We start from the raw sequence: 12719 nt of genomic DNA on the forward strand, positions 1-12719 counted from the left end.
GTACAGCATCTTGGTCCAGCCCCTGAGGATCTGTCTGCAGGTGGTTTGATTCATTCCCTTAGCCCCAGAGAGCCACATGCATCTCACTACCTTCAGGCAAGCCTCAACAAAAGCTCTTACAATAATGGGTCTCTCACCTACCAAGTCTCTGTGGAAGGAGAACCAGAAATTCTCCCCACTGCCCATTCCTTGTCTTTATAACCCCTATAATCAATAAATGTGCATTTATTTCCCCTTTTTCCTAGCCACAAAGAAGATACTGGCCAGAAGCTATCTGTTTTGGATGCTCAAAGAGTTATTAAGTATTTCTCTTTCCTTCTTTGTCCCATCGTGATGTATTCTATAGGAAAGGTTGGCCAAACAATGATGAAAATCTGATCAAGAGTTTGAAATCTTTGGAATCACTCCGAATATCCATAATTAAAAATAATCCCCATGTGAACATCAACCAAAACTCAAGTTATCTCAGTAGGATTCAATCACAGTGAATTCAAATGAGAAAATACCTCTCTATGTTATTTTTCAGAGGCAGTTGATACATTTTTCAAGCCTATATATCTGTATCATTTCAGCAAATCGAAAAAATAAATTTACTATCATAATTGTCATTAAATGTATTCCTGAACAATGGGGTCTGACCATAATTAATGATTAATTCATTTTGAATTCATTATGATAATATTAAATGTGTTTAACTCATTTGCTGCTTCTAAAGAGGGAACAATTCTAGGCAATTCTTTTGTGATTTACTGGTTTTAAAGTTTAAGAGCTCTGAGCATGTGCAGGAAAATAGCTCCACATTGCCCTCTAGTGGTGAGCTAGTAAATGACACTATTCTTTTGTACGGGGAGAAAACACAAACCCTTGTTCTCCTTTGCTCCCATACACTCTCACAGCCATCTTTTCACCTCAGTACACACTTAAACGAGATGCCTCCATCACAATATAAAAGGAGATTAAAGCAATAGAGTCCTATGTCGACTATTAACCAATAACCAAATAATATTTTTATTGTTGTTGTTCAGGCTGATTCACTATTGGATCAAGTTTGATGGGGGTATAAAAAGATTCTGTTGTTTCCTTAGTAGATCCAGATGCAATTTGACAAAAGCACTATATGGAGGCCAGAGAAAACCCAAAAGATGTTGAGTAGCAGGTAGAGTATGAAGAGCATAAAGAAGCTTCTTGAAAAAGGTAGACAGAAGGGGATGTGAAGTTGTCTTAAGTCTTTTATTTCCTAGGTAGCTCTGTGTTACTTTACAAATGTCAGTGGACTTACCTGATCCTCAAATTACTGACAAAAGCAGAATACCAGATCAAAAAGTCTTGAAGACCCCTGGGTCTAGCAATATTCTTGTATCAGTAACAACTCCGTTGTTGTTATGGCAACTCCAAAGGCAAATCTGTTTACCTTTCCTGAGAATAAGCCATTACCACTTTCTATTTAAATTGAAGCTTGGCCACTGTCCAGGTGTACCCAGGGTAGTTAGGATTTGTGGAATTTAGCAGTTAGTGTAATTCATTAATCCAACAGCTGGTAAATTATAAAACTCCATACTCTTTGCTAGCATACCTTATACCATGGCTAGACATCGAATGGAAGAAGCTGCCATTACTCAGATGAGTAGAGACTTGATGGGTATTGATATTAGCAAGAGTCAGTATTGAAATGACTTCGCCTTTACTGTGGGGGGAGATTAAGAAATGGTGACTACTGCTTAGGATCCAGATAGCAGCTAGGTGAGGTAATTCAGATTGAGACAAAAATTCAAACCAGTAAAATGAGAATGAACCAGTTGAGTTACTTTTAATTTTTTTTAAATGAGAATAAATGCATACTCCAACACTGAAAACCAATAGTGCAGTAATGCTGCAGAGGCTTTTACAGAGCCAGTTGTCTGAGGAGGTAGAAATTGGGCAGCTGGGAGGTGGGGACAGAGTGATGAAGGGATGAATTCAATGTAACGTGGACCAGGCTGGGAGTTTCAGCATCAACCCTGAGCAGGAAGTTCAGAACTCAAGTCAGACATTCTTCCCTCTGAATTCCAGTCTAAATTGGAGAGGTCCACATAAAACAAGCATACTCAATAACCTTGCATAAAGGAGACCTGCTTTCTTATTTTATATTTACCCTCTTTACCACATATAGTTTCTTCATGGTTGCTGTTGATCTTATGGTTGACATCTTGACTGAGGAAGCCCAGACTTTATGACCTTCTTCTGTGAATACATATATATTTGCGTAATACATATATGTTCCTACATATAGTTGTATATGTAGGAATCTGAGGTTATAGACTAGTGGCCATGGACCTGGATTCAGTTCAGAGATATATTTTGTTTTGCCAGCACAGGTTTATTTTTTTATTTGAATTATTTGCCAACGTTTGAAAAAGTGATGATTTCCCATAAAAATCTGGATTTCCAGAAAATTTGACACCAGGACTGCTCTCCATATGCTAATAACACCTGGAAGCTGAGTGGTGACCCCGCTCCTTACATGAATTACTTAGATGAATTCCTGTCCAGCATCCTCTCTCCCCTATTGTCTCTCATACACTGTAGCCAAATATCTTTATCTGTCTGCCTCTCCCTCCCTCTCTCAGGTTTAAAAACAAAGACAAAAACAAAAATCATATTCTAACTTCTAAGCATGTGAGTTTGGCATTCCTGATCTCTCTCTCACTCCCTTAATAAAGAAATACATAGACAGATGAAAATATATAGTATATATGTATATTAGGTGAAACCAAATGCAGTTTCACCCAAAAGAAGTAATTTTTTATGGTTCGAACCTAATATAAATGTTTACATTGTAGTTGTATATATGTTTGAAATCAGACTTTGACTTCACTCCAATAACTATAAAGTATATTCTTCCTAGTAGAAAAGTAGTTTGGTGATCTTCCTCACTGTATTTTCAATCTGTTCCATCTTTTTCCTGAGATGTTTTTTTCTTCTACCATCCTTCTACCTCTGAATCCTACCCATGCCCTTCAGTCCTAGTTCCAAGTCCAAGAAGTCTTTGATGACCCAATCCCTAGTTTTTTAGGCCTCTAATCTCATATAGCATTCATAAGTTGTATCACATACTTCACTGCTTAATTTTATGTAGTCTTTCGTTGTTTTCTCTGCCCGGAATTATGATTGTAACCTGACAACAGAGGTCCATCTTTTCCAAATATTCTTGGATCTCCAACAGCATTTAATACTTGTTGACTGATTACTTTCTTTTCGGTAAACTAAGTTGACAACATAAATCTGAAAAAGTAAATATCCCCTCTTGCAGGCGAAGCAATTCACTGAATAGAAGCCCTTCGACTGCATTGAATGTAATCTTATTTTATTCTTCTTGTTGTATTGTGGTTCTTGTGTCACTGTGGTTTGGAATGTCAAATCTTTAACGCTAATATTTAGGGCACATAAAAATTTCACAAAGGAAAATCCATCTAATCAATTTTCAAAGAATATTGTCAAAGATAAATTCATTCATTTTAAAAGCTTTTTCCTTTTTGTAAAATAAAACACAGACACAGAAAACCACATGTGACAAATGTATCACTTCATGAGTTATTTTAAGTTAGAGTTCAACCTGTTTCTTTGCTCTGTTTCCTGCAAACTGGCATTTGGATCAAGAAGCTTGATTAGACTAAGTAGGTTCGATCCTTTTGGCAAGACTCTAGAGGGTAGTGTGTTCTTTCATTAGGAGGTATGTAATGTCTGGATTCTCTGTTTTATCTTAGCAATCATGAATGCTTAATGCATAGTTTCATTTGTTCACTGGGGCTGAAAAATAGCAGTATTTGAATTTTATCATTTGTTTCTTATTAGTAGGAATAATACAGTAAAAGGATACTCCCCTCACATGCTCTTTGGTTACACAGTGGTAGAGTTTATTCAAGAAAGACATGATAAATATTTGACTCTTTACCCAGACTTGAAGATAGTAATTTGGTTCCCTGTCAATCTCAGAAGTGACCAACTCTTATTATTCTTTAAAAAATCTTTATGAATTCACACATTCATATGTATTTGTTAAGTTTCATTTCATTGCAACTTTCATCTTTATTGATGCTCAGACTGTCCTCACCTTTGGTCAGTGGAAAACTCTTCCAAGTTGATTTCCGAATCCATTTGACACAATCCTGTTAGTCTTTGAATATTTCCTTTCTATTTGATATGTGAGGATGCCTCAGGCTCAGTTGCTGTGTTTCCCGCCTCAGACTAGGAATCAACCAGTTCTCCAAGAAGCCTTTGTTTCTTGAAGTGCAAAATATTTTTTTCAAAATCTCAGTTTGGGTGCTAGGGATACCCGTTGTTATTAAGTCAGTGTTTCTAGACATTTTCAGTGGACAGAATGAGAGATAAAATACCTTTTGAGTTTAAACTGATTTTTCAATTAAATTGTAGGAACACAATACTGAATCTTTTGTTCACACCAGGAATCCAGTTCTCAAGGACACAGGGTATGATAGAATTAGAATTTCTCCTGATAACTCATTTGCTCTATCTCATATTACATTGGTTTCAGAATAACAATAATAATAGTATCACCATCAATAATAATTATTGAAACATTTTTGCATATACTATTCATATTCTCCCTTAAGTTTATCTTATGATTATAATATAGGTACCTATATTATAATATATTATAATATAGGTACAATTTTGTAGCCTTGCAAAATAAAACCTCTTCCTTTTAACCCTCAGTTAGTCTTAGTTCATTAAATTTATTGTTCACCAGTTATTAGGCCAGTATCTCCCCTGGTCATTTAGAATGTCTAAAGCTCATTTTCTAGTGGATCTCAGGATCAGGGGAACAATATTCCCTGATTAATTGCAAGTTGATAACAGTTTGGGTGAGCCCTTTATATTTAAAGCTAACTCTTGTTGCCTGGAAAATCCTTGAATCACATTTTCTTACCTTGAGTGTCTCAAAAAAATCACATAAATTTCTTTGGGCACAGTATGGTGCTGTCAAAAAGTCTGATGATAAACTAATTTTCCCTCTTATAAGTCATGTATTCTTTTGTGTGCCTAAAAGATTTTTTTAAGTCAGCAAAAATTTCTTGAATAACATTTTTTCATCTATATTTGTTCTGTTCCCTTTCTTTGGTTTTTTTCCTCAAGGACAACTATTACTCCAACGTTAGCTTCCTTCTAGAATATTTGTCACTTTTTCCTGCATTCTTTTCTACTCTTTCTTCATTTACTTTTGTTTTTGTTTTCGTTTTCTCCTTGTTGCATTTATTTGTTCATCTCATTACACTTTATTTCTCAAATTTCTTTTTCACTTAGTGGAATTCTTTCTTGAGCTGGGCTGCCCCATTCAGATTTCTTTGTCACTTACATAGAATTCTTTCTTGAGCCAGGCTGCCTCATTTCTGAATTCTTCCAATTCTGATTTATGTAACTCTTGCATATCTGGCATTTTATTTACTTAATGTTGTTTAGCTCACTTTGAAACAGTAAATTGCAGGTTTGATCTGTTTTTCTCGTGTATTTTTGATCCTTTCCTTGTGTACTTGTCTATAAGAATGATGTTCTCCTCATTTTGTTTTGTAAGGAATTTAACCTCAACGGATTTTCATTGCTCGCTTTTATGTGATTTGTTTCCCTGCATTCCCAGAAGTTCAAATAGCTCTTCTAAATACACAGAGTTCCCTATCCTGTTGTTTTCCTTAGACCTGCGCTCAGGGCTCAGCAAACTATAGCCTGTGGGTCAAATCTGGCCTGGGTCCTATTTTTGTTTGGGCCCCACTGAGCTAAGAATGGCTTTTATATTTTTGAAGAGTTGTAAACAAACAAACAAAACAAACAGACGAATGTTGGGCAGAGACAAAGCGGTCTGCACAGCTATATTGACTATCTTGGCCTTTTACAGAAAAGTTGGCTGAACCCTGTTACACAGTAAAAACAATGGCAATTTGCTTCCCAAGTTTTCATGACTATTCCTCTCTCCTACTTTGATCTGGACTTTCTCTTCCTTTCATGTCTATTGCTTCTGTCCTACTCATAAATTTTAAATATATTCTTTATAGTTTGTCCCCAGTGTGAACACTGTCCTGTAAAGGAGACTTTGTAGGTTAGTTTCAAGTATTTACATTTACTGATCTTAAACTGGTCCATTGCACTTTCTAGCATTACTTGATAGTTATTTTAGAATTACTCTGTTTTCAGGTTTGTTGCTTCCCTCTGATTTCTCTTACACAGATACTGATAACATGCAGGTTCATGATAACATATTGGTGGTTTGTCCACATCCACTTGTATCTTAGGGTGTGAGCATATAGACCTCATCACCTCGTTTTGTCATAAATGTCTAAATGCCTTTGGTTTTCTATCTAGTTCTTCTGTCTCTTTTTATATGAAGATTCAGGAAGATCAAAAAACTATATTGCCACCACTGCCACCTTCTTCCCAGAATCAAACTCACTCATTTTTTAACAACTGTTTGCTTAATTGATTATATTCAATTTGATTTCAGGAAAATGTTTATCCTGAGTATTTCAGTACATTAAATAAATCAACACGTTCATATTTTTTCTGTTTTTCTCCAGAGTCAAGTTCCCATTATGTAATCTCCCTAAAAGCTTTTAACAATGCAGGAGAAGGAGTTCCGCTTTATGAAAGTGCTACCACCAGATCTATAACCGGTAAGCTAAAGTAGTTAATCCTCTTGTGACAAGGTATTTGGATTATGGTGAAGAAAACAAACTAAAGTGAAACAAAACAAAATACAAAGAAAAAATGTATGTAATCATGTCCTAAGCCTTATATGTATACACACGATTTATTACTTTTTTGGTTATCAAAATTGAGAGGGATTCAGTCTATAAATTAGTACATGGAATAAGAGAACATGGATCTCTTATTCTGTCTTCTCCCAGTAGCTTCACGTTTTGGCGTCCTGATACCACTCTTCATTCCTCTGGGCAGCTTGTTTCAAATCAATGCAATGTAGACAAGAGGGTCCCTGCAAAAAAGGCCACCAAGTGCCTGAATGGACACTTGCTTCTTTGCAGAGGGTCCTTCAAGCTGATATGACAAGGATGAACTGACCTCATGGGGCTGGCTTGGATTTGGCTGTGTCACCCAGTGAGTTCTTTCTGAGCTGGGCCAATAGGTCACCCCAACAGTGTCCAGGGCCTCTGCACATTAAAAGGATTGCCTGCTTCAAGGACTTCTCACCTCTAGGAATTGCTACGTGAGGTGGACTTGAAAGGTAGCACAGGAGAGAAACAGGGCTCAAGGAAATGAGAAAGGGATGGGTAAGAAAGTGAGACCCAAGCTATTTATGGAGCCTATTTGTGAACAAGGCTGGACCTACTCAGAAGTAGAGTAAGTACCACCTCTGTGAGTCTTGTTCATGACCCATCACATGACCCAAAGTCACATGACCACCCCCAATAGCCTTATTTCTTTAATGAGAAAGTAAAACCCAAGAGTTGCATCCTTTTAATGAATACTTTGGTACTGCCCCCTTTCAAAACCCACAACCCTCAGACCTCATTCAATTTATCAGCTATTTTCACCTGAATGAGAACAAAGGATCTGAGAGCAGGATTTCATAGTGAGCCCCAGAGAACATGCAAAATTACTGGGGTGCCTGAGTATGAGTCCTGGAAGGTAGGAATAAATGAACATAAAACAAATAATGGAGTCCTGTGTCTTCTGCTACCAGCTAAATTTATGTGAACTTTGTACAGTTTGTTTTCCAAATCCAGAAGCTTCGTTCATAAACTTATCTTGAGAATTACAGTTGTAAACAAAATTCACAGTTGTTATGTGATGGTTTTCGGAGCGCATCATCACTTTATTGCTTTCAACCAGATTTCCTTGTAGGGCAAGGATATTATTCCAGAGTCTCCTTGACTCTTTGGCTGCTGGTTTCAATGTCTATGGTCTGTCTGGAGTGGTATGCAAAAGCTTGGGTGCATGTCAGTATATTAATTTATCTGTGGAGACAGTATATATCTTACATTGTGTTATCAAAGGGCCCATGGCTCCCCAAAAAGGGTAAATAAGAAATATTACCCCAGAGAATATTTACTGTCAAGCGTGTTATTTCTAAATATAGAGAGATGAGGCAATTAGAGGGCCAGGATGGAAACTACAAGATAACATGGTGGAGGGTGGCTGGGATTTCCTCTTCCCCTTATTCTCTTACTCTGCCAAAGTTTCTTTGAGAGATAGCAGCCACTTTGGCTGTGCCCGTCCTTCCCATAATGTTTATTCAGTAAGCCAGCTCTTTCTTGCCTAGGTTAAAAGATGGTAAAGAGTCACGGATGTGGCTTGTGATCAGACCACACAAAATTGTACCATGGTCAGTCTTTTAGAACTCTTATTTTCTTACCAAAACTAAAGCCCACAAAGAAGAAACACTAAGATGACCTGCCAAAAGTCGATTTTTGAGCAGAAACTAATAGTAATAGCGATAGTAGAGTTCAGATAAGCTGAAGATAGGTTGCTCAGAAAGAACTATTTGAGGTGTTATTAACTTTTTTCCCTGAGCATTTGTTGTCATTCTTTAATTCTTAGCATGTGGCATTCCCAGAGTGGTTTCTAAAATACCAGTGATCCATAGGACAATTTTTTCCTGCTATGACTAATCCAAATGGATCTGAGAAATAAAATAATACTGAAAGTTGGAAAACGTGTGAGGAATTTTCTTACTGAAGAAAAGTCAATAAGGGGTTGGAGAGGATGAATAAAACCAGCCCTTTCCACATCCCTGCCTAGATGTGGCAGACTTATTTTACTCTGTTTTCACACGTCATGGAGAACAAAGGACAAATAAACAGAATCAGAGGTTTAGATTCGGTGAGAAACTCTTTCAATAAATGTGTCCAAGGGCTACATAGAAGGTATTTTCGGTCTCTGAGCTTCTGCAAAGTATTCCCATGAGCAGTCTTGGAAGAGTCCAACATAAAGTAATAAAAAAAAAAATCAAAGGCAGTAAATGCATCAGGCTGGAGTAAGTATCAGGCTATGGTGCTTTCCAGATGGATGTGCTCATAGATGCTGGTCTACTCTGGACCTCATCTCATTCGGAACATATCAGTGCTAGAGCCAAGGAAAGTTTCACTAGGTCAAATGGGCAGGTTGTTTCAGTTTTTTGCACATTTTTTGCAATTTTATTCCATATTGTTGTAAAAATAAGACATTTTGAGCCTGGAGAAGGGAAGAGAGCAGGGTAATAATGAGGTGTGTTGTTTGAATTTGTTTATTCTCATTTGTTTTATAAATGTCTCTATGAAGTACAATTGTGTCATGTTTTGTAAAAGCTTGTTTTGAACTTCAGTATGTTGACCGTACGCTTATATGTTCTTACCAAAACAACTATTAGGAATTGAGTAGGTTTCTCTTTTTAGCAAAAGATTTAAAGCTATGTTTTGTGTTTTTGTCTTTTTTTTTCACTCTTTTGTATATTACCACTGAAAATCAGTGGTATATAAGGCACCCAGGAATACGAGGGAAAAATAATTGAAAAAAAAAAAAAGTTGTTTATCAGCAAAATAACTGCTAAACAGTTAAGTTTTAGCACTAACTGTTTAGGTACCTGGTGGTACCTAAGAAACTACCTAAACTACCTGGTGGCACAGTGGTTAAGAATCCACCTGCCAATGCAGAGAACATGGGTTCGAGCCCTGATCCGGGAAGATCCCACATGCTGCGGAGCAGCTAAGCCCGTGCGCCATAACTACTGAGCCTGTGCTCTAGAGCCCATGAGTCACAGCTGCTGAGCCCGCGTGCCACAACTACTGAAGCCTGAGTGCCTAGAGCCCGTTCTCCACAACAATAGAAGTCACCACAATGAGAAGCCTGTGTACTGCAACGAAGAGTAGACCCCGCTCGCCACAACTGTAGAAAGCCTGTGTGCAGTAACAAAGACCCAACGCAGCCAAAATAAATTAATTAATTAAATAATTTTAAAAAATGTTTAGGTACTTGGTTTAGGTAGTTTTTAATTCAACTACCCAGTTTCTGACCTGAGAGGGGAAGATAATTAGCAGTACATGTGGCGTATATTTAGAGCAGTGCTTGCCACCTGCTACTTAGTTCTGCTTTGTTGGAAATACCGTAGTGTCTGTACTATCCAGTACAGCAGGCACGAGGCTCATTTGGCTGTCAAACATCTGAAATTGACTAGTGCAGCACAATAAATGAATTTTAAATTTTATTTAATTTTAATTAATTTAAAGTTAAACTGTCCATTTAACTAATGGCTATTGTATTAGCCCAGCTCTGGAGGAAGTGGCAAATAGAATGACAAGCCATGAGTGGGGGAAAAAAAAAAAAAAAAACTCCTCTAAAATAAGCAAGAAAAACTTGGCCAGGTTAGAAATTTTTGAATTACATTAGTTCGTAGATATATACCAACAAACAGCATTACTTGAAATTTAGGGATGCATTCTGGAACTGAGACTCCAAGAAACTCAACAGGAAGTCATGAAAAACATACTTTTCTAAAATCCAGAAATAACAGGATTGAGTATTACCGTTTCTTAAAGTAGAATCACGACTTTTCAAAATCTTATATAGGGTACCTGTGAAAGACTGTAAAGTTAGTATAGGTGTATCAACAAAACTAGATTAAGCAAAGAAACATCAGATAGGGTAACATGAATATGAGTTGATCTAAAAGGAGTTTGTGATTGAGAGTAGTCCTCCCTTGTGTATAACATTCTTCTTGGTAAGTCAGCTGTGAATAGAAACGAGTCAGGTGAGGCAGCACCTGCTCTAGTTTCGCCAAAAGGTTCCACCGATGTGCCAGCCTGATGACAGATTGCGATCCTCCTAGAGGCTGCAGTGTCTTCAGCTGCCCCTTCATCATTTCATAAATCCATTTGGGTTTAAAGGAGCCCTTAATAAAAAGACACGTCAAAGAACATACAAAAAGCCTGGGCTCTGTCATTAAATTTTAAACACATACTTTTCTTTCTCTCTCTTTCTATTGTTTTTTTTTTTTCTTGGTCTTCCTTTTGTTCTGTTTTTGTTTTCAGATTTTATATTTTGCTCCAAAGCCCACAGCCCAGTAAACGACTGAATAATTCATTGGAAAACAGTGATGAGTAGGGGGTAGACATTTAAAATCCAGTGGACAAAATGTATCATGAGAATCAGCCCTTAGTCTCTATACTGTATTTAAAAATATAAGCTCTGTATGTTTACTGCTTCAGATACTCTACATTTTAGTACGTTTCATCTCCCCAAATGCCATCAAATGCCCAGCCTAAGAGCTCATCTTGTTTTTTGTTAGTGAGGATACATGTTATATGATTTCAAGGAAATTTTTAACAGATTTAAATGTCTTAGGTAATAAATAAAAGGCTCAAAATTGGACTCTAACTACAGCCACAAAATAGGCTCGCCTGACTCTGACATCCCCAGCATAAAAACAAATATAAGATTTTTCTAGAGAATCTTACGAAACCACACACATCATTATGCAGATTCTGTTTGTGTTATGGATGTGTGTATCTCAGCATGTGTGTATCTCAGCACAAATCTCATCAGGTTGTAGGTAGTTCATTCTGTCTCCCCACCCAATAATATGAAGTCTTTCCATGGAACTTAAAATTTTCAAACAAGGCATGTAGATATAGAAATGCCATAAAAACTTAATTACTCTGTGAGAATGTGGATAAAATGGACACTTCTACACTTTCTCTAAGAATTTCAATCTAACCAAACCATGTGCTATATAAACCCAATTATCACATCATTGAACCATGAGGACCACAGACTTGGTCTGGCTTTGTGCAGTCATAGCCATAGACAGATTGCTGTAGACCTCAGGGCCCTTTGGTCTTTTATCCTTTGTTTGTTTCTTACCTAAACAATATTTATGCAGGTAGGATCTAAGCAATGATAAATGCATTAGAGAAAGCAAATCAAGTTAGAGAAGGAGAAAAACAAAGAAATAACAAAGCAGATATTAGGTAGGCATTTATTTCCTTTGCAGGAGGAAATAAACCAGACCCTCCTTAGTATTTTGTTATTTTAAGTTATGTGCATAGTTGTAAAACTGATGAATTCTATGCTGCATCTTTTAAGAAGCAGTGTACAACATTCCAAGAAAAAATGGACTTTTAAAATATATAACTAGACGTGACAGCCAAATTGATAAAACCACTCTAAGGAAATGAGTGAATTATGGAAAACAGTCAGTTACTTCTGTAATCTAGCAATACTGTGTCTAATGAGTTTTCCGATTGAATTAATTGTATTTTTTTCTGTTCTTCTCATGTTCCCTTTCATCATTACTGCCATGCATTTAACTCATTGTGATGTGTTGCCACTGATGTTTATTTTTTTAACTCTTTTATTTATGTATTTGTTTGTTTCATTTGGCGGGTTTTTAAACCCAGATCCCACTGACCCAGTTGATTATTATCCTTTGCTTGATGATTTCCCCACCTCGGTCCCAGATGTCTCCACCCCCATGCTCCCACCAGTAGGTGTACAGGCTGTGGCTCTTACCCACGATGCTGTGAGGGTCAGCTGGGCAGACAACTCTGTCCCTAAGAACCAAAAATCGTCCGAAGTGCGACTTTACACTGTCCGGTGGAGGACCAGCTTTTCTGCGAATGCGAAATACAAGGTGAAGTTCGAATTGATAGTATGAAATTTCACGTGAACTGTCATTTGTTTAATACATTGTTTTAAATGCATCCTGAACTGGCATGAGTCATTTTGCTGCAGTGACATGA

General features: G+C 37.1%; 1 protein-coding gene across 1 annotated transcript in view; it reads left to right on the forward strand.

Annotated features, from left to right (window-relative positions):
* DCC (DCC netrin 1 receptor) overlaps positions 1-12719 on the forward strand; it is a 181744-nt gene that overhangs the window by 77425 nt on the left and 91600 nt on the right. The window contains exons 6-7 of the mRNA XM_089894262.1: positions 6564-6659; positions 12378-12610. Of these exons, the coding sequence (XP_089750388.1) occupies positions 6564-6659; positions 12378-12610 (329 nt within the window). The remainder of the gene's footprint in view (positions 1-6563; positions 6660-12377; positions 12611-12719) is intronic.

The sequence above is a fragment of the Delphinapterus leucas genome, chromosome 14 (genome assembly GCF_059928025.1).
Source record: "Delphinapterus leucas isolate spDelLeu-1000000601 "Yukka" chromosome 14, BTC_Dleu_Yukka2, whole genome shotgun sequence".
In the NCBI taxonomy this organism is placed as follows: domain Eukaryota; kingdom Metazoa; phylum Chordata; class Mammalia; order Artiodactyla; family Monodontidae; genus Delphinapterus; species Delphinapterus leucas.